Source organism: Mya arenaria, chromosome 3, assembly GCF_026914265.1.
Source record: "Mya arenaria isolate MELC-2E11 chromosome 3, ASM2691426v1".
In the NCBI taxonomy this organism is placed as follows: Eukaryota; Metazoa; Mollusca; class Bivalvia; order Myida; family Myidae; genus Mya; species Mya arenaria.
Genome location: NC_069124.1, coordinates 76451639 through 76476329, shown reverse-complemented (window position 1 = coordinate 76476329; position 24691 = coordinate 76451639). Strand labels below are relative to the sequence as shown.

At 38.7% G+C, this 24691-nt stretch overlaps 1 protein-coding gene across 1 annotated transcript; it reads right to left on the bottom strand.

Moving 5' to 3' along the window:
• Positions 1–1325: 1325 nt before the first annotated feature.
• LOC128229243 (uncharacterized) lies at positions 1326–9811 on the bottom strand. Its single transcript, XM_052941011.1, has 3 exons — positions 9294–9811; positions 4841–4958; positions 1326–3980 (listed from the first exon to the last, which is right to left on the bottom strand). The coding sequence occupies exons 1-3, from the start codon at positions 9564–9566 to the stop codon at positions 3484–3486; spliced, it is 888 nt and encodes a 295-aa protein (XP_052796971.1). The 5' UTR covers positions 9567–9811; the 3' UTR covers positions 1326–3483.
• Between the last annotated feature and the right edge of the window lie 14880 nt (positions 9812–24691).

The window sequence follows — 24691 nt, the reverse complement described above, 5'->3', positions numbered from 1 at the left end:
CGAACCCTTGAAACCAAAACTGAAACTAATTTTGTATCAACAACAATGCCCTTAATGGCTCACTAGCCCCATGTCAAGTAACTGCACCTTTTATCTCAACGAGTACTACTAATGAAAATTGCTTTATACATTTAGGCATATGTCGTCTGAGCGAAAGGAATTCATGCTCTCTTATATTATATATATTAGGGAAATTCGCTTTCTGAGCCCGACTCTACAACTGCTAATACTCATTTAATGCGGACCCAGTACATTCCTCTGTGGTTTCTGAGCCCGGGTCTACAACTGCTAATACTCATTTTATTCGGACCCAGTACATTCCTCTGTGGTTTTGCTGACCGTGCCTAACCTTTTAGATAAGCGATGTATCGATATTGGTGTAGACTGTGTGTACTGCTTTCTGTGTTTGTCCTCTGGCTTTTGACCAGATTTTCACTGGTTTCGTTATCAGTCATGACCTGGTTCATATGGTTCTTAATCATCGACATACTTAGAGCTGGTATCTATCCCGTAATCCTCACATCAAGGCTCAAAATGATTAAAGTTATGCTGGAATTGAAGTGTTCCGACATCCTTAGGTCGATGTTAGATTATACCTATCTTCCATGGCTGAGATTGTAGAATAGATTCACCCCAACCCGATCGTAGGGTGTTTTGCGGAAACGAGGTTTACCGAGTTTCCACAGAACACCATGCACAAGGATTAGGATAAATCTACCTTACACGAGCAGCTATGGTAGATGCGTTTTATCCCACCACAGTTTAACAAAATAAAGTAAAAAAGTGATTTATTTGTTTACTACGGGCCCGTGGGCAAGATAAGGATTACCAGAATGGCCAAATATTTGGAACTACTTATCTGGTGTGGGAGAAAAGTGATTCTAGGGGTAGAACCAATTCGACACCTGAACAGTTTTCAAAGAGTGCGTGACATTGCTATGTACTATCAAGCTGGCCAAGCGGTTATGATGAAGTTGTTTGAAGCCAAAGGGACGATGCCACCTTGCGGCTACATATCATATATATACATTATATTTGCAATGCTTTATTAAGTTTAAAAATATGACTAGAAATAATACACTTAAAGGCACTGGATTGTCCATGCAGTGTTTTATAATGCTTAACCTTGGTGACACAAATGAATATATTGAATAGTTTCTAATGAATGCCATGTTTTATTGAAACGTGCCATGATTCATTGACACGTGTTCACCAATGTGAGTTTTACTTTATACCAAGAGTAATTACCTTGCATGCTGGAAGGTGAATGCAGTCGCATTACTGTTTATAAGAATTATTCGTATCGATTGAAAAAGTAGGAACACTGTCACTGATGAATTTTAATAATGGAAGGAAACACATCAATGCAAGTGAATGAACAGAGAAACACTAAATATTGACAATGACTACAGTAAAACCGAACGTTTACACCCATATCTCCTGGAGCATGCACAGGCAGATCCTACGATCCTAGGAGCCATTTCATTAAAATGGAGCTAAATTGCTCGCAGTTACTTGGTATTTGGACAGCATTTTTGGCCAGTCGAGCTACCTGATTCGAGCGATTTGGTCCCATGGGTGATCTCTTGGACTGAGAATCATAAAAAAATGTGTTTTAGTACTCTATGATACACATTATAAACAAACAATCCACTTTTGGTCGTTTATTTTTACATATTAAATATTTTAAATTTTCATACAATCTTTATCCTTTTCTATGAAACGGCCCCAAGGTTACACAATGCTATTTTACTAAATAACTAAACAGAAAATCAATCTAATTCTCTTACATTTATGACAAAACAATATGATTTAATATCTTCAACCAAAGACACTAGAATCTATAATGTTATGACAGACGATAAAATACACTTCCTACCTACTTGAACATGTCTACGTTTAGTATGTCGGCACTGTAGACTGTTAAAGATAAGAGAACACACCCAGAATTTCACTGGATAACAGAATCGTGGTGCAGAACATCATATGTCCGCGGCAATACTGATAACATAATATTATTGCAAACAGATTTAAATTTAAAATCAAAATCAAAGGCTATATCATTTAACAGAATGGTTTGATCTGACGTGTTATAAAACTTGCCTGATATATCATACCTTTCTATTGTATTTATATTTACTCTATTTATATTGGCATTCAACGCCATCTTGTACGTATACCCACCGGCAATATTATCACAGAATATGCTAATAAAACTTTAACTTGACTTTGGAATGCTGAGAAGGAGAGCGGCCATAACTCCAATGGAGAAACCATGCCCACACCATTGGCGGAAAATGCTAATGAAAGGGTTAGAAATTCCTATGTGACAGAACGATCAATGTCAATTTTGTACATTATTGACAATTTAAGGGTAGTAACTCTGAAATAAATATATCGTTATATGGCTGCTGAACAAAAAACGGCCGGGCTGTTACATTTTGCGAGCTGAAATGGTAAATTTCGTTAAATTTGAGCATTCAAAGATCATTAGTTATTAGTTAAGAAATAATGTTGCGATCGAGGTTTGTCGGTTTATATTTATGCACACTAACACTGTAACCTAGTTAAATAAATATTCGATGAGCAATGGTAGAGAAATGATGGGAGTTAGAAAAGGGACATGAAAGTTGGGCCCTGCGGAGGACGACGCATGCCATAATTCATATTGGTCTAGCATTTTGCCAGAGGGCATGCTGCCATGGCTACGCAGGCGACGTAATCAAGTATGGTGACATCTGTTTTGCTATATGCTGGCATAGAAGGAGGAAATCGAGGAAAAGTAAACAGAGCTTGGGCATACATAATCTCTTGCAGAGTTTTTTGTGGATTATTTTTATTATTTTCAAGGTACCAGGCATATAAAAAAACTGTCACGGAAACTAATGCCTTTAAAATAATGATGTTATCAAACAACTAAGGGGTCTTATCAGCGAAGCTTTAACACGATCTTATGTACTAATCTATTATTCATGATAATAATATACACATTCTCTGGCAACTTTTAGACAAAGTTTTTTTAGATGGCTAGTTGTTCTTTCAATTTGATATGTGACATCACTTTAAAAAACAAATCACATTTTAGAACGTGCGATATTTTGCAGTACGCCCATGCACGAAAGACACCTTAAATGCCCAAAATACCGTAATATGAAATAGAATTTGACTCTAATACATACTCGTCTTAAAACGACTTTACTGTTGGAACTCGGTAACATGTTGCCATAGTTTTGAGATGGTTTCATGTATGAAACATAGATTCAGCTTATTTCATATGCTAAAAACAATGGCATAATATACAGTATGGTTTAAATTAAACTTCTTGATAAAGGTTATTTATTTGTAGTGTCAGTATGTGTAAGCATATTTTCAAACGGGTTTACTTATTCAGTGAAGGCTGTACCATCACTTTATGATTAATCATATTTTTTAATTTCTGTTATAAATACATGTATACAAAATTAATCTACACAATTGCAATACTTAAGTATACCAAATTTTAGCTAATTTTAAATTCGTGGTGTTAGTCCTACGGAAAACATTGACATTGTCTCTGAGCCACCCGAACGATGACGCCATCTGTAATGTATGGGAAGAGTTTTTGTCATGACTGAAGCCATGGTTGGCCATGACGTCAATGACGTAGTTAAATGGACGATTATTGATGTGAGCGAGGCCTCCCTGTCCGGGCTTGGCCCAGCTGAGGATGAGTCCATCGTTACTGTGACGCACCAGGTTGTCAATGTAGATAGGCTCATGTATTTTAGGGATGTGCTCAGCCACCTCGAGGGAAATAATCCAGTCGTACATAGGGAGGCCGTACTGCGGGACGGTCAGGTCCATAAAGCGAACACGGCCCTCGCTTGTCTCCTCGCAAAAGGGGGCGCCGTCGTAGGCGATGTATTCCCGGACCTCGCCCAGTTTGTTCATCTCCCGCATGTAAGCTCCAGGCCCGTCACCGAAACTACCCACGCTCTTTTCTACAAGCAATAGAAAGAGCTAGCATTGGTAAAGCATACAGCCAGTGGTGTGCCATAAAAAAAACGTTCCCGATGACACAAAAAAGGTAAATATGGGATTTGAAAGAATACTTTTATCACCAGACTAAGTAAAGGATGTGATATCACATGAAAGGGTAATGCAAAGTTGAATTTGAGTAATCTTCTCCAAACATTTACCACTCACTTTTTGTTTAAAGATAAACATTCTTCTTGACCCGACTTGGTTAATCTGTATGTTAGTAAATGCCATTGATAAAAACCGGGGCATCGTGTTTGTATCTATGTTTTTTTATCCTTGAAACTTATTCGGTCAGCTTCACGGTGTAAAATATGAACAATATTTGCTAGTTTCATTAAAAAATAAAGACAAGCCTGAAATCATGGATTTGAAGGTGACAATAATTATTCGAACAAGAAGCTGTAAAGGTCTAACCTTAAACCCTTATACGGAAAAATAGAGGTCTAGCAGTAACAACTGCCTGCACGAATTGGAGATACGACATGCAATGGTTATATTTGAAGCACTTTTACAAAACTTAGTAGAGGACCCCTAGCTTATGCACCAACTATTAAACCTCTACAACTATATACGTGTATACAGCAGAAACGTTATTCTGACAGGTCTGACAGTAAACCTCTACCCCTATCCCTTATTGCAAAGGAAATTTACAACACCGCTACGAGTTCAGCATGATCATGTTTCCGACTGACTTCATAGAAATTTGGAGTTTAATAGCAGGTTTAATATATTGTTGGACAAAAGCGTAACATTTCTACCCGCTTCAAACCAATGCCACTATAACATTTTCGCATTTATCCGTAGTTGTATAGAAATATACCTTTAAGGAATGCAGACAGTGCTTTAACGAGCTTGAGGTCAGTCATGTGCTCCCCGCCGTCTTCCGTGCTCGCCTTCCGACACCAGCCGCCCGCCTCATTGGTGTTTTTGGTCGCTGACTGAAACGACACCATTGTATCTAGAAGGAAGTCCACCAGTAGCATCACATGTTCATTAACACCTTACCGAAATAGGATTAGATCTGAAGAGTCGGAGTCGGGATAAGGGACCCATATTCATGAACGGCTTAAGTCTGAGAGTTGTAGACATACTCAATACTACAACTTTTATTTTCCTGTTAAAAAGTATCAAAACAGTTTTGCTTATGAAAATGCTTTATAGGTCACATTTGATTAGTTTAACTATAAGTGAACCTTTCTTAAAAAATGACATTAAAATCATCTTTGTAAAATGCAAAAAGTCAGATACAAAAATAGTGAGCCTTGCTCTGTCCGTTTTACATATATATCTTTACGAAAAGGTACCAGGTAAGGCTGGCAATTTTCTCCATTCCGGTTTTTTTTGTTTAATCAAATGAAAGTTGTTGCACCATAAAGAGACAGACAGTATCCTGGAACACTGATGCTGAAAACAAGTTTAATCGACTTAATCAAATAGTTACGAATTAAACATGCTATTAAATCGATATGCGGTCCTCGCTCAGAATGACATCATCGCACACATAAGTCATCGGCGCCTAGTCTGGTTTCTATAGAACAACTTCTTACTGAACTGATTTCAATGTGATGTGATATTGTATCGTTAAAGCAACTGGGCACCAGATGATCAATTTGCAAGAAAAAAAGAAAATTGTCGAAAACTGTCATACACTTGGTATTGATTAGTACAATGCATTGAAACTTACCTTAAGTACCACATAGTTTACAATTTATTTAAGTTTAGCAGTTATTTCGTATTTTTCCTAAAAAAAAATTACTGGGTATGTTTACCTAGTAGAATTCATTCCTTATGCGTGATTGGCTAGTTGGTGTTATCACGTGATATTACCGAGTTAGGTGTGTAGCTTAATTATGTCACCCGATTAGAGTAAGCCGTTGTAGCTCAGTGGATACGACGCTGGACTACGACACATTTTTTTTTTACATTTTGGTACTTTTTTTACAATAATGGTATCAAAGTTTAACACATTCTATTAAATAATTGTCCTGAAATTCGTAACAGAAAAACACTTTTTTGGTGCCAATCTGGTGTACAGTCCCTTTAATAATTATTCGATTTATGTAAATTATGTTTATTGTTCTTTAACTATGTACAAGTCTAATATAAACACTTCTGTCTGTCTGTCTGTCTGTCTGTCTCTGTCTGTGTCTGGCTGTATGTCTGTCTGTCTGTATCTCGAAATTCTATCCAAAGAAGCAGACTGAGCTTAATTCGTGTGCGTTGGACAAAACTATTCAACCGCTTCAATATAACGATTTTAGTAGCACATTACAACAAGTAGATTCATACTAGTTTAATAGCCTTAAATCTATAAGAACGTCACAGACGGCAAAAGATGTATGATTCTTTTTTTCCTTAACTTGTTTCCAACTTTAATACTTGCTTACACTCACACAAATATATAGCAACATATAAGAAATATGACACTCATGTTTTTCTTTAATTCATCATTATTTAAAAATCTTTATTAAAAGTCTCAAGACACACTCGTAGCCTATTCTAGGCAATTCTATTTTTCAACAGGTCTTAAACACAGCTGGGGGTTGAACGAATATAATCAATCACACAAAATGTTTTATATCATAAATCTAAAATCTTTGAAAAAACGACCAAAAATCATTAACACGTAAAAAACAAGAATATTTCAAACTAACCTGCACTAAATCAACCTATCACTCTGATGCCGTTTTTTTACCGATAAGTTTGAAATATCTTTCATACGTAGACAGCCAGAATACTTTGTTTGAAATAAGGTCAAAGTCTTCGTTATCACGAAGTGGATTAAAGAAAGACACACGTACCATTTATGGTCATGAACTATTACAAGTATACAACATACCACGAGGCAGACTTGTCTCATGTAGCACACACATTTTCATATTGTTACGAAATTTCGTTTCTATTCCCATCAAAAAGAAATTATCGCCTTTGCATTCATGCGCGCTTGACATATACTCCCAAACCGAAGAACCGAAAGTTTATAAAATCATTCTGGAATTGGCATATCGTTTAGTGATGCGAAATACGCAGACGACAACATATTACCATTTTTATAAATGGGGATTCAATGCGAAACTATTCGCTAAACACACGTTTAGATTTCCATTTTGTAAATGTCAACTTACACTTTAAGGTACAAAAGAGATGCCTTAAAATTAAGTTAGATGAAGATTATTTCCTACTTCATTTTGGCACCTTTTTTTTCCCGGCAATGCATCTGAAAACACCTATAATATTATAACTTTTTTACTTTTTGATACCGAAATTGCAATAAAACCCCCACTTAGTTTTGATGTTTTAATATATACATTCTGGTTTTAGTGGGCAGCCAACCCACGCCGGGACAGTCAAGAAGAAAATTTGAAAACTGACCAAACACACACGCCCACAAGGACTTTATATATATCAAACATAAGGACAACCTAAACTTTAAGCCTTTTGTTGAAAAGCGTTACTTATGCAATTCAAAATCTTGGACTTCAAAGACAATATTTAAGCATATATAAACATTTGTTGAAGGGTTCCAGCCGTCGGTATCTTAGTTTTAACACTCCTTATTATTTGCGAAACTTTATTTTGTCATAAAAAAGTGCATTTTACAAAAACATGAGCGAGTCCCTTTCAATAAGGCAAATTTTTACGACGAAAAGAATAACATTTTGTTTTTCAATTATTACTTACTACTCTGTATGCTATTATATTAGCACTCTAAGTTGTATATGCTTAAACCTCTTTGTATTTATGATATGTTCATTGATTTATCCAGTTTGTCATGAAAGAAGGATATTTACGGAAAAAACTTGCTTACTTGCTACAAACATCGCGGGCTTAGTGCAAGATGATTATAACCTAATGTAGAAACAGGAGGCGTTACAACTGTGTTGCGCTAAGCCCTCGATTTTCTCATACAATTAACACACTATAATTAGTGGCCTGTCAGAAAACCGGCGACTTTGGTTTGATTTCTTTTTCAGTTTTAGCTCATTATCATTAAGATGATTTCAATAATCTACTTTAAAGCTCGATAATAAAAAACGGTTATATTTGTTTTTATTATGCAATATTACGATATTTAGGATAGTGCTTTGGTATTTGTACTTTTTTTTTAATTTCGATAAATAACAAGCAAAAAGGCCACCTCGAGGGCAAACTTCACGCAGCGGTTACTTTTCTTGCTGTACAGTAATCACTGCCGTCACGCATGCCGATCCACTAAGTATGATAACAGTTCACCTGTTTACGAATGACGGAGGAGTATGTTGACTGTGTGTCATGAATATGTAGAACCATGTTTAGTCTTACATTAAGCCATACCGTTTTCTTACTTCGAATGTGTTTTGTTTGTTCTACTGTATAATGTTAATACAAATTACGTGTCAAACAAAACATCGTGATAAACCTCATCCTGTTTTGTTTTGATGTTGTTGTTAACCCCTACATCCAAACCGAATTGTTTTCCAGCGATATTCATGTTATAAAGCAATTTTCTCTTGTGTTCTCCTTTCATTTTATTTTTATTTTACTTTTATTTCCTAATGTCTGATAACATTCTTAGTTTCCAGACCAGCACCTTTCTTTACAGAAATTGTTTTGTTGAAGATGTTATAGGACGTTTTTTTTCATTTTCACTTAAACATAGGTCTTAAGATGGATGTTGTTAATCTTGGATTGTATTGTGCGAATATCGTCTTTGTTTGCGCGAGGACGGGTCAAGTATTAAATGAGAATAGACACCTTACGTAAATTTCCGAGTTTGACAGCATAATACAATTTTCAAAATAAGATGAATTTTAGAATGTGAACTCATTCAAAACAATGAATATATATGTAAGGAAATGAATACAATTTCTCAAAGAAACTCCATAAAAAGTTTACAATGTATCGATGAATTTGTTTCCTTAATTAAAGGGATGAACTCGTTCATAGAAATGTTAGACGATTTAATAGCGTTATCTACCCATTTAGGCCTCACCAATTTAATTTGATGTTCGTCAGATTATGTCGAAGAAAAACATGGAGGGAGTGGGCGAACTAGGAATAGTTGGTAGATGGATGCACGGGTTTCATGAAAAAAACGGGCGCTCAGAGGTTTCGGTTTCACGTGAAACCCTTGCACAAGTATTTCCTATGCACAAAGACCTTGTACCACACACACGCACGCACGCACGCACGCACGCACGCACGCACACACACACACACACACACACACACTATGATATATTATGAGGAAATCCTAAGTTGCCATTTGATCAGAACAATTTGATTTATACTACCTCGCAGTCTTGACGCCCAATTTTCTGTTTCAACGCGTTAATTTCCTTTGACAGTTTATCCCGCTGTTGCTTGAGTGTCTCCTGTAACGTCAACGTGTGTGCGTCCCCACTGGAGTCAATACTGCGCAGGAAAACGGGCCTGGAGTACACGGGTTCCGGGACGCAATCGGACGTTGGCCCTATCACCGGCCGCCGAACCATTACTACAAACAACACACACACTGCACACACCAGCATCAGTACAACACCAACGTTTGGCTTTGATCTTAACATAATTGCCAGTTGGTGAATAATTTTACCTCCAAATACGTTAAATGAAATCCATATGTTCACACAACACGTTGTTCGAACAGTAAATGAATCCTTATCGTCGCGACATTACATCAAATGATAACGACCAAGTTCAGCTTACAAATCGACTTAAGGGTCGAGACATTATCAGCGTATGTGAAAACCGTGCAAACAGTGTACTTATACTTAAGATAATATGTTGTGGTTAATCACTTTTGTTTTACTACGTTTCGCATCAATGCAATTACCTAAACGCTTTGTATTCAAATCGTATGTACATTTTGAGGAAAATTATTCGATTCGATATAACGCCAGTGAGTATTCTGCAGGTGATGGATCAATACGTTACCTTTTACGTTAATGAATGCTTTTTAGAGAAGCCAAACGCATCGTTCGACAGTGACCAATTGTAACGGGGAAAATATGACTTGTTTAAAGCCTGGGGCTTTTTTTAAAGGCTCTACAAGTCGCTCACTTGAGCCTGCAGATCATTAGGTTCGAGTTTCATCCAGTGATTATTTAAACAATAGAACATCGATTATGATACCAATAACTGCAACTCTGTGTGTTCTATTTGTGTGTTATAATTGATCTTATTACACTGGATCTCATTTGTAGTAATGCGACTATATGTACATAATGTTTAATGCTATCCTGTTTAAAAACAATCTTAGAACATAATGTTTAATGCTATCCTGTTTAAAAACAATCTTAGAACATAATGTTTAATGTTATCCTGTTTAAAAACAATCTTAGAACATAATGTTTAATGTTACATCCTGTTTAAAAACAATCTTAGAACATAATGTTTAATGTTATATTCTGTTTAAAAATAATCTTAGAACACAATGTTTAATGTGATATCCTGTTTAAAAACAATCTTAGAACATAATGTTTAATGTGATATCCTGTTTAAAAACAATCTTAGAACATAATGTTTAATGTGATATCCTGTTTAAAAACAATCTTAGAACATAATGTTTAATGTTATACATGTATCCTGTTTAAAAACAATCTTAGAACATAATGTTTAATGTTATATCCTGTTTAAAAACAATCTTAGAACATAATGTTTAATGTTATATTCTGTTTAAAAATAATCTTAGAACACAATGTTTAATGTGATATCCTGTTTAAAAACAATCTTAGAACATAATGTTTAATGTGATATCCTGTTTAAAAACAATCTTAGAACATAATGTTTAATGTGATATCCTGTTTAAAAACAATCTTAGAACATAATGTTTAATGTTATACATGTATCCTGTTTAAAAACAATCTTAGAACATAATGTTTAATGTTATATCCTGTTTAAAAACAATCTTAGAACATAATGTTTAATGTTATATCCTGTTTAAAAACAATCTTAGAACATAATGTTTAATGTTATATCCTGTTTAAAAACAATCTTAGAACATAATGTTTAATGTTATATCCTGTTTAAAAACAATCTTAGAACATAATGTTTAATGTTATATTCTGTTTAAAAATAATCTTAGAACACAATGTTTAATGGTATAACCTGTTTAAAAACAATCTTAGAACATAATGTTTAATGTTATATCCTGTTTAAAAAAATCTTAGATTTGGTCTTTGATTGTTTGTTTCATTTTTATATAACCTGGTGTTATCACATTTATATAATATGCCTTGATATGAATTAAAGTTCAAACACGTCCAGCATCACCAATTATTACATTCAAAAGCTTTGCATCGGTTCTGGTAGTTAGACGTCCACGCATATCTGTTGTATTTTTTCAGCTGGAAAAGGGGCATAACCCGACAATAACTTATGTCAGTGTTCTTGGCCTTGCTTGACATGCGCGTTAACATTGGCGTAGCAACATGTAGGCCCGGGATTACAACTTTTCTGAAAAATACCAAATTGCAATACACTAACCGATGCTACACATATCGAAATACATGCCAAACATCAACTCCTGGATAGGGATATGTAAGACATGCAGACCATGATTAACTTGCTGTCGCAAAAAGAACATAAATTGCTTTCAAATATTGATGAACTGGTTATTGCCAGATACAATATATCTCAATCATTTATCATGTACGTTTATGCTTGATTGCATTAACAATATTTTATCTCTCAAATGTTTTCTTTTAAGATTAACTTGATAGATTGTTCTCATTCGTTTCTCTCGCTCATACTGCTTTCGGCTAATATAAAACAAACGCTCTCACAGGTACGCGGCAAATGCCCCCAAAAGGTCTAGTTGGACAAATAGCCATTAGTAGTTCGGCCTATGCGACAAACAGCCTTAAGTATCTAACATATTTGCATGACTACCTAACCAAGCACTTCGGAAATATTCATCGCTAACTTTTTAAAAGAGCCGAGTATGACCTCCAATATGATCAGTCACTGCAAGATGGAGTGTATGTCAATTCGTGTTTGATTATATATATATCGTGATATATATTTAAATGAGAGTGTTGTGCATAATTGAACATGTATACACGTGAACACTTAACATAATCTAAATATGCCAGGATTTAAATCTAAAAAAATATCTAGAATAGAAACTTGGCATGATTTTATCCTGTTATCCCTTTTAAAACGGGGTTATCCTGTAGTTGTGTTCAAACTTCTACAAAGTTCGAGGTTCCTAGGCCCAAGTATTCATCAGTTATCGACATAAACCTTTGAACTGCTGACCTCAAAATCGTTAGAGTTCCTTTGCTAATCATGACAAACCTACCTGCCAAGTGCGCGGTCCCTGGAACTCAGCATTCTTAAGTCATTGGAATCTTTTATTAAGCTCAAGATTACCACGACCTTGACCTTTGATCTGCTGACCTCAAAAGCGTTACGGTTCATGTTCTGGTCATGAAAAACCTGCTTACCAAGTGTGCGACCTGAGCATTCTTAAGTTATTGATTGGAAATGGAAAGCCTAAGCCGTCGCAAGTGATTGATCGGAAACCGTGGAAAGGGGCGGACGGACGTACGGTCCGCTTGCTGTATGCCGCCTTTCGGGGCATAAAAAGTTATCCTGCATTTGCAGACGGAGTCTGAACAATCATGATTTTCCAAATTTGCTATTTTTATTTTCATCGAAACATAGCTCACTCATAGCATATCAATTCTTCTGCTATCATGTTGTTATTGGAATTTTGATTGTTAGAATACATACTATATATTTATATAGTATATAGATTACCTATATTTCTTCTGGTTTGAAAAGGGAGAAAACATTAAACATTTAGCAGTAATATATTGATAATCTGCTTGAACTTATGATGAGCTTTGATGATGCTCATCAAACAGTCAGATTCAGATTCAACATTTCAACACTTAATTTCCCTTTTTTTTTCTTTTGCCATCGCGCCTTTCTTGCGAACGTTATTTAAAGCTGCATTTTAATTGGTCAGTTGAAGAGAAACCAATACAAACTGTACATGCATGGATGCTTTACGGTGGTATGAGCCCGCCTCTCTAGAAGTTAGTTCCATATGATATGTCAAAGTGCACGCCAACTCACTGGAGGCCTTCGCATCTTTGATGTGTGATTCTATTGAGGGGTTAAAGGTGTTGTTCTTAAGATAAAAGTTAGTATTACCTCAGTCATACCTCAAACTCCGTTCAATATATTCAAACATAACCGTGTACATGTGTTACAAGTGACAATACACACATGTGTATCAAAGATTTTAACTCTGGGTTAAAAAGTCGAGGTATGCCATTTTACCAACCGAAGCAAAACAGACGAGTGTTTGTCAACCGCTTGCAGTGCTTTTGTTTATGAGATGACGAAAATGAGTTGTTGTTTTTAAATTAAATACTAACATAAAAGAAGCAAATGTAAATATAAAAAAGTTTGCTAAAAACTATACATTTATTCAGCAACATCGCAAACCAAGCAAATGTGGTAAGAACACTTATAAATGGTTTACGAAAGAGGTGTTCAACTGTTCTATTGCACTGCTTTCCAATACCCAGTGGAATGAATAACATGCCCTTGACCGATGTTAAAATTAATCCAAACTTTCTACTTTGTATGCTCTTTGCCAGATTTCTATACAAACATAGCGGTGTGTTTGCACCAGACAGGAAAAACTTGTGGCTTTTTCAATCAAAGGGAAGACAACAGGAATACCAACCATTTAGAAATAAACACATACCTGTCGTCGTGAAAATACCATTCTAATTAATGAACGTTTGTTGATATGACCTGTTATCTTATGGACTTTGTTTTGCCCACATCTGTTTCGCGTATTAGGCTGCCAGCAACATGTGCATGGCTTTTATCACGCAACTGTTGTTAGGCAAAATCAATACACTGTCATGTTTTTAGGCTTTTTCCTTAAATATGCGGAGGGGCGCTCATTTTGCAACTATTTGATTCCAAATGTTGGTCTATATACCACATACAATTGACAAAATACGCTCTAAGTTCTAGCCACTTTCCATGCATGTTAATGTTAAACACACATTCATACTTCTAAAATAGTATATACTTTTATTGTACATCATCAGAATATTTCGTTTTTCTGCCTGTTAATCGGTTTAGTTCTTTAAAACTTTAAACTTTTTAACTTTTATTAGAAAAACATATGCAAAGTCCTGCATACCATACAGGACACATAAGCAGATCAAATATACAACAAATGAACAATGAAAACGGCTTACTATAACGTACTTAATTTAAAAAAACAAGAAAAAAACATGTATAGTTTAGTTTAAAACAATTTAGTAACCTTATTGAGATTCAGTTTTCTCCCACCTCTCATAAGTAGATCCAATAATTTAACCATGCTAGAAATTCTTATCTTGCCCACGGGCAAATATAAAACAGTACCCGTATGGAACTCCTTTTTAATGGTCATCACATTGTAATTACCTCCCTTGTTGAAGACTGTTGTCTGTAGAATCATAGAAACCTTGTCTTGTGGCAATATTTGGAATGCTAATTAATTATTTGTCGCTTCAAATGTCACCATAAAAAAGTTTTCACTCACCTTTCAAGAAATAATGCTTCACTCTCCTCAGAACTATTTAAAGACCGATTTGACTGTTAACATAATCTCAATCACTGCGCGCATATCCATGACAACTACGAATTTCCGTATATTTATTCGCATTCATTTTCACTACGCACAAAAGAGTTCCAGCAACGTACATTTTTACTCAATTTTGTTTAACGGGGTTGAGAGAAAAAAGCATGTGCCATAGACGCTCGTGTAAGATAGGTTCATCCTGACCCTCGCGCAGGGTGTTTTGCGGAAACTCGGTAAACCTCTTTTCCGTAAAACACCCTACGCTCGGGTCGGGATGAACCTATCTTACACTCTCGGCCAAGGAAGATACTTATAATCTTAGCATGTTGAACTTTTTAGTCAGATGTATTTTTTTAACACTAATAACAAAAATCTTCAAATACTTCAGCTTGAACATGTGTAACTTGAAAAAAAATGTAAAGAGAAATGTTTCATATTATATTGCAAAGTACTAGGAAGATTTCTACCATGGTATAGCATAAACAACTTTAGTTTTCTTTGTTGTAAGATAATTGTTGATTTTAACATGGGAAAAAGCTTGACAGTGTTATTTTAAATGCATGATTTACTATAATAGGAAAACTTCATATACTTCAAATAACAGTAAAATGTTAACGGTACATATGTATAAATAACAGTAATCACAAAACATAAAAGGAATAGAACAACACATAAAACAAGTCATGATACATAATGACGACAGGAAAAAACAATGGTTAGAATTGTAACATTAGCAACAGCAAGTGAAATGTTTCATAACTAATTTGCCCTAAATACTAAGATTTTGAAGTTGAGACTAAATGTTGGTACAAAAAAAGTCCCTTAAGCTTAATCATATTTATCAAATAAAGGACTTGCAAAAGAAAGTGAAATTCATCACCTTTATCTGAACAAACTGGACATTTTCTTTCATGAATCGGTAAATTCCGCCACCGGTCAAGTTCAATTGGCAGTTTATGGATTCGTCATATTAAAAGAATCAAATATTCTGTCAAGAAAGGCGGTAATTACTGAATAAGTTAGTTTGAGGATAATTTACCCAAAGAGAACTTACCATTCACTGACAAGATTTCCTCATTATACACAGGAGTATCTTCATACTTTTAGAATCTCTCCATTTTTCTTCTCCATGGGAACTGCAATGCATAACACATAAGAAAGGAAATCAAACATCAAACAATGCAAATGTTCATATTTATGCTAACTCCGGTGAGATCATAGGTAGGATACATATGTATAAATAACAGTATTTGCATACGCAAATTATGATGATATTTGGAATATACCGATATTTCACATTCAGAAATGTACGATTTGTAATGACGCTTAACATACATTTAACATGCAAGCCTGATGACGCTTAACATACATTTAACATGCAAGCCTGATGACGCTTAACATACATTTAACATGCAAGCCTGATGACGCTTAACATACATTTAACATGCAAGCCTGATGACGCTAAACATTCGTTTAACATGCAAGCCTGATGACTCTTAACATACGTTCAACATGCAAGCCTGATGACTCTTAACATACGTTCATCATACAAGCCTGATGACGCTTAACATACATTTAACATGCAAGCCTGATGACGCTTAACATACATTTAACATGCAAGCCTGATGACGCTAAATATTCGTTTAACATGCAAGCCTGATGACGCTAAACATACGTTTAACATGCAAGCCGGATGACGCTAAACATACGTTTAACATGCAAGCCGGATGACGCTAAACATTCGTTTAACATGCAAGCCTAATGACGCTAAACATTCGTTTAACCTGCAAGCCTGATGACGCTAAGCATTCGTTTAACGTGCAAGCCTAATGACGCTAAACATTCGTTTAACATGCAAGCCTAATGACGCTAAACATTCGTGTAACATGCAAGCCTGATGACGCTTAACATACATTTAACATGCAAGCCTGATGACGCTTAACATACATTTAACATACAAGCCTGATGACGCTTAACATACGTTCAACATGCAAGCCTGATGACGCGACGCTAAACATGCGTTTAACATGCAAGCCCGATGACGCTAAACATTCGTTTAACATGCAAGCCCGATGACGCGACGCTAAACATGCGTTTAACATGCAAGCCCGATGACGCTAAACATACGTTCAACATGCAAGCCCGATAACGCGACGCTAAACATGCGTTTAACATGCAAGCTCGATGACGCTAAACATTCGTTCAACATGCAAGCCCGATGACGCTAAACATACGTTCAACATGCAAGCCCGATGACGCTAAACATACGTTTAACATGCAAGCCCGATGAAGCTAAACATTCGTTTAACATGCAAGCCCGATGACGCTAAACATTCGTTCATCATGCAAGCCCGGTGACGCTAAACATTAGTTTAACATGCAAGCCCGATGACGCTAAACATACGTTTAACATGCAAGCCCGATGACGCTAAACATACGTTTAACATGCAAGCCCGATGACGCTTAACATACGTTTAACATACAAGCCTGATGACGCTTAACATACATTTAACATACAAGCCTGATGACGCTTAACATACATTTAACATGCAAGCCTGATGACGCTTAACATACATTTAACATGCAAGCCTGATGACGCTTAACATACGTTCAACATGCAAGCCTGATGACTCTTAACATACGTTTAACATGCAAGCCTGATGACGCTTAACATACATTTAACATGCAAGCCTGATGACGCTTAACATACATTTAACATGCAAGCCTGATGACGCTTAACATACATTTAACATGCAAGCCTGATGACGCTTAACATACGTTCAACATACAAGCCTGATGACTCTTAACATACGTTCAACATGCAAGCCTGATGACTCTTAACATTCGTTCAACATGCAAGCCCGATGACGCGACGCTAAACATGTGTTTAACATGCAAGCCCGATGACGCTAAACATTCGTCGAAAAAATATAGAAAATATGTAAGAAGTCCACGTAATTCTGGATCACCCCTCGTATTTGCTATAAACATGTCTGATATGTTTAATGCAATAAAATGTTGAATTAAATTAAGCGTCATCCTGCTTGCATGGTTAACGCATATTAAGCGTCATCCGGCTTGCGTGGTTAACGCCTATTAAGCTTCATCTGGGTATCGGCAGTAAGGTTCTTTCCTGGTATAAAAAGGTTTGGAAATTGGAACTTCACGCCCAACTCAGAGTCTTTCTGATAAAGCACTGTTGTTCAGTTCTGACACTCCAATTCCGTGTTCGTCGCTCCGAAATGTATTTTTTCATCCACAATGGAACTGTTTAATATCTTGAATGTATTTTCTCTTCCGATTTATCTCTGTTACTTAAATGATCTAATGACTCTTCAATCAATCAATCAAAATTGTTAATGAAGTTCCCGTTCATAAAAAGCAAAGTGTATATTCATATATGTATTTAATTACTGGAATCAGAAACCATCGGTAGTCTAATTGGCGGAGACATGAGCGAATACACTAATGTATCCTACCGATGATCTCACCGGCGCAGACATGAGCGATTACACTAATGTATCCTACCGATGATCTCACCGACGCAGGCATAAGCGAATACACTAATGTATCCTACCGATGATCTCACCGACGCAGGCATGATCGAATACACTAATGTATCCTACCGATGATCTCACCGGCGCAGACATGATCGAATACACTAATGTATCCTACCGATGATCTCACCGGCGCAGACATGATCGAATACACTAATGTATACTACCGATGATCTCACCGGCGCAGACATAAGCGAATACACTAATGTATCCTACCGATGATCTCACCGACGCAGACATAAGCGAATACACTAATGTATCCTACCGATGATCTCACCGGCGCAGACATAAGCGAATACACTAATGTATCCTACCGATGATCTCACCGACGTAGACATAAGCGAATACACTAATGTATCCTACCGATGATCTCACCGGCGCAGACATAAGCGAATACACTAATGTATACTACCGATGATCTCACCGGCGCAGACATAAGCGAATACACTAATGTATCCTACCGATGATCTCACCGACGCAGGCATAAGCGAATACACTAATGTATCCTACCGATGATCTCACCGGCGCAGACATAAGCGAATACACTAATGTATCCTACCGATGATCTCACCGACGCAGGCATAAGCGAATACACTAATGTATCCTACCGATGATCTCACCGACGCAGGCATAAGCGAATACACTAATGTATCCTACCGATGATCTCACCGACGCAGGCATAAGCGAATACACTAATGTATCCTACCGATGATCTCACCGACGCAGGCATAAGCGAATACACTAATGTATCCTACCGATGATCTCACCGACGCAGGCATAAGCGAATACACTAATGTATCCTACCGATGATCTCACCGACGCAGGCATAAGCGAATACACTAATGTATCCTACCGATGATCTCACCGACGCAGGCATAAGCGAATACACTAATGTATCCTACCGATGATCTCACCGACGCAGACATAAGCGAATACACTAATGTATCCTACCGATGATCTCACCGGCGCAGACATAAGCGAATACACTAATGTATCCTACCGATGATCTCACCGACGCAGGCATAAGCGAATACACTAATGTATCCTACCGATGATCTCACCGACGCAGGCATAAGCGAATACACTAATGTATCCTACCGATGATCTCACCGGCGCAGGCATAAGCGAATACACTTATGTATCCTACCGATGATCTCACCGACGCAGGCATAAGCGAATACACTAATGTATCCTACCGATGATCTCACCGACGCAGGCATAAGCGAATACACTAATGTATCCTACCGATGATCTCACCGACGCAGGCATAAGCGAATACACTAATGTATCCTACCGATGATCTCACCGACGCAGGCATAAGCGAATACACTAATGTATCCTACCGATGATCTCACCGACGCAGGCATAAGCGAATACACTAATGTATCCTACCGATGATCTCACCGACGCAGGCATAAGCGAATACACTAATGTATCCTACCGATGATCTCACCGACGCAGGCATAAGCGAATACACTAATGTATCCTACCGATGATCTCACCGACGCAGACATAAGCGAATACACTAATGTATCCTACCGATGATCTCACCGGCGCAGACATAAGCGAATACACTAATGTATCCTACCGATGATCTCACCGACGCAGGCATAAGCGAATACACTAATGTATCCTACCGATGATCTCACCGACGCAGGCATAAGCGAATACACTAATGTATCCTACCGATGATCTCACCGGCGCAGGCATAAGCGAATACACTTATGTATCCTACCGATGATCTCACCGACGCAGGCATAAGCGAATACACTAATGTATCCTACCGATGATCTCACCGGCGCAGACATAAGCGAATACACTAATGTATCCTACCGATGATCTCACCGGCGCAGACATAAGCGAATACACTAATGTATCCTACCGATGATCTCACCGGCGCAGGCATAAGCGAATACACTAATGCATCCTACCGATGATCTCACCGGCGCAGACATAAGCGAATACACTAATGTATCCTACCTATGATCTCACCGGCGCAGGCATAAGCGAACACACTAATGTATCCTACCTATGATCTCACCGGCGCAGGCATAAGCGAATACACTAATGTATCCTACAGATGATCTCACCGGCGCAGGCATGAGCGATTACACTAATGTATCCTACAGATGATCTGATTGGCGGAGGTATGAGCGAATACACTAATGTATCCTACCGATGATCTCACCGGCGCAGACATGAGCGATTACACTAATGTATCCTACCGATGATCTGATTGGCGGAGGTATGAGCGAATACACTAATGTATCCTACCTATGATCTCACCGGCGCAGACATGAGCGATTACACTAATGTATCCTACTGATGATCTGATTGGCGCAGGCATGAGCGAATACACTAATGTATCCTACCTATGATCTCACCGACGCAGACATAAGCGAATACAATAATGAATCCTACCTATGATCTCACCGATGCAGACATAAGCGAATGATCTCACCGACGCAGGCATAAGCGAATACACTAATGTATCCTACCGATAATCTCACCGGCGCAGGCATAAGCGAATACACTAATGCATCCTACCGATGATCTCACCGACGCAGGCATAAGCGAATACACTAATGTATCCTACCGATGATCTCACAGACGCAGACATAAGCGAATACACTAATGTATCCTACCGATGATCTAACCGGCGCAGGCATAAGCGAATACACTAATGTATCCTACCGATGATCTCACAGACGCAGACATAAGCGAATACACTAATGTATCCTACCGATGATCTCACCGGCGCAGACATAAGCGAATACACTAATGTATCCTACCTGTGATCTCACCGGCGCAGACATAAGCGAATACACTAATGCATCCTACCGATGATCTCACCGACGCAGGCATAAGCGAATACACTAATGTATCCTACCGATGATCTCACAGACGCAGACATAAGCGAATACACTAATGTATCCTACCGATGATCTCACCGGCGCAGACATAAGCGAATACACTAATATATCCTACCGATGATCTCACCGGCGCAGACATAAGCGAATACACTAATGTATCCTACCTATGATCTCACCGGCGCAGACATAAGCGAATACACTAATGTATCCTACCTGTGATCTCACCGGAGCAGACATAAGCGATTACACTAATGTATCCTACCGATGATCTCACCGGCGGAGGTATGGGCGAATACACTAATGTATCCTACCGATGATCTCACCGTCGCAGGCATGAGCGAATACACTAATGTATCCTACCGATGATCTCACCGGCGCAGGCATAAGCGAATACACTAATGTATCCTACCGATGATCTCACCGGCGCAGGCATAAGCGAATACACTAATGTATCCTACCGATGATCTCACCGGCGCAGACATAAGCGAATACACTAATGTATCCTACCGATGATCTCACCGGCGCAGACATAAGCGAATACACTAATGTATCCTACCGATGATCTCACCGGCGCAGACATAAGCGAATACACTAATGTATCCTACCGATGATCTCACCGACGCAGGCATAAGCGAATACACTAATGTATCCTACCGATGATCTCACCGACGCAGGCATAAGCGAATACACTAATGTATCCTACCGATGATCTCACCGACGCAGGCATAAGCGAATACACTAATGTATCCTACCGATGATCTCACCGACGCAGGCATAAGCGAATACACTAATGTATCCTACCGATGATCTCACCGGCGCAGACATAAGCGAATACACTAATATATCCTACCGATGATCTCACCGGCGCAGACATAAGCGAATACACTAATGTATCCTACCGATGATCTCACCGACGCAGGCATAAGCGAATACACTAATGTATCCTACCGATGATCTCACCGGCGCAGGCATAAGCGAATACACTAATGTATCCTACCGATGATCTCACCGGCGCAGGCATAAGCGAATACACTAATGTATCCTACCGATGATCTCACCGACGCAGGCATAAGCGAATACACTAATGTATCCTACCGATGATCTCACCGACGCAGACATAAGCGAATACACTAATGTATCCTACCGATGATCTCACCGACGCAGGCATAAGCGAATACACTAATGTATCCTACCGATGATCTCACCGACGCAGGCATAAGCGAATACACTAATGTATCCTACCGATGATCTCACCGACGCAGGCATAAGCGAATACACTAATGTATCCTACCGATGATCTCACCGACGCAGAAATAAGCGAATACACTAATGTATCCTACCGATGATCTCACCGACGCAGACATAAGCGAATACACTAATGTATCCTACCGATGATCTCACCGACGCAGAAATAAGCGAATACACTAATGTATCCTACAGATGATCTCACCGGCGCAGGCATAAGCGAATACACTAATGTATCCTACCGATGATCTCACCGGCGCAGGCATAAGCGAATACACTAATGTATCCTACCTATGATCTCACCGACGCAGAAATAAGCGGATACACTAATGTATCCTACAGATGATGTCACCGACGCAGACATAAGCGAATACACTAATGTATCCTACCGATGATCTCACCGGCGCAGGCATAAGCGTATACACTAATGTATCCTACCGATGATCTCACCGGCGCAGACATAAGCGAATACACTAATGTATCCTACCGATGATCTCACCGACGCAGGCATAAGCGAATACCCTAATGTATCCTACCGATGATCTCACCGGCGCAGGCATAAGCGAATACACGAATGTATCCTACCGATGATCTCACCGGCGCAGACATAAGCGAATACACTAATGTATCCTACAGATGATCTCACCGGCGCAGGCATAAGCGAATACACTAATGTATCCTACCGATGATCTCACCGGCGCAGGCATAAGCGAATACACTAATGTATCCTACCTATGATCTCACCGACGCAGAAATAAGCGAATACACTAATGTATCCTACAGATGATGTCACCGACGCAGACATAAGCGAATACACTAATGTATCCTACCGATGATCTCACCGGCCCAGGCATAAGCGTATACACTAATGTATCCTACCGATGATCTCACCGGCGCAGACATAAGCGAATACACTAATGTATCCTACCGATGATCTCACCGGCGCAGGCATAAGCGAATACACTAATGTATCCTACCTATGATCTCACCGACGCAGAAATAAGCGAATACACTAATGTATCCTACAGATGATGTCACCGACGCAGACATAAGCGAATACACTAATGTATCCTACCGATGATCTCACCGGCGCAGGCATAAGCGTATACACTAATGTATCCTACCGATGATCTCACCAGCGCAGACATAAGCGAATACACTAATGTATCCTACCGATGATCTCACCGACGCAGGCATAAGCGAATACCCTAATGTATCCTACCGATGATCTCACCGGCGCAGGCATAAGCGAATACACGAATGTATCCTACCGATGATCTCACCGGCGCATACATAAGCGAATACACTAATGTATCCTACCGATGATCTCACCGGCGCAGGCATAAGCGAATACACTAATGCATCCTACCGATGATCTCACCGGCGCAGGCATAAGCGAATACACTAATGTATCCTACCGATGATCTCACCGGCGCAGACATAAGCGAATACACTAATGTATCCTACCGATGATCTCACCGGCGCAGGCATAAGCGAATACACTAATGTATCCTACCTATGATCTCACCGGCGCAGGCATAAGCGAATACACTAATGTATCCTACAGATGATCTCACCGGCGCAGGCATGAGCGAATACACTAATGTATCCTACCGATGATCTCACCGGCGCAGACATAGCGAATACACTAATGTATCCTACCGATGATCTCACCGGCGCAGGCATGAGCGAATACACTAATGTATCCTAACGATGATCTCACCGGCGCAGACATAGCGAATACACTAATGTATCCTACAGATGATCTCACCGGCGCAGGCATGAGCGAATACACTAATGTATCCTACCGATGATCTCACCGGCGCAGACATAGCGAATACACTAATGTATCCTACAGATGATCTCACCGATGCAGACATAAGCGAATACACTAATGTATCCTACCTATGATCTCACCGACGCAGACATAAGCGAATACACTAATGAATCCTACCTATGATCTCACCGATGCAGACATAAGCGAATGATCTCACCGACGCAGGCATAAGCGAATACACTAATGTATCCTACCGATAATCTCACCGGCGCAGGCATAAGCGAATACACTAATGCATCCTACCGATGATCTCACCGACGCAGGCATAAGCGAATACACTAATGTATCCTACCGATGATCTCACAGACGCAGACATAAGCGAATACACTAATGTATCCTACCGATGATCTGACCGGCGCAGACATAAGCGAATACACTAATGTATCCTACCGATGATCTGACAGACGCAGACATAAGCGAATACACTAATGTATCCTACCGATGATCTCACCGGCGCAGACATAAGCGAATACACTAATGTATCCTACCGATGATCTCACCGGCGCAGACATAAGCGAATACACTAATGTATCCTACCGATGATCTCACCGGCGCAGACATAAGCGAATACACTAATGTA

Excerpts from the sequence above, each read along its gene's own strand:
- LOC128229243 (XM_052941011.1), bottom strand. The coding sequence starts at position 9,566 with ATGTTAAGATCAAAGCCAAACGTTGGTGTTGTACTGATGCTGGTGTGT. Across the intron at positions 4,959-9,293 it reads TTGGGCGTCAAGACTGCGAG|TCAGCGACCAAAAACACCAA; the intron begins GTAGTATAAATC and ends GTGTCGTTTCAG. Across the intron at positions 3,981-4,840 it reads ACTGTCTGCATTCCTTAAAG|AAAAGAGCGTGGGTAGTTTC; the intron begins GTATATTTCTAT and ends TATTGCTTGTAG.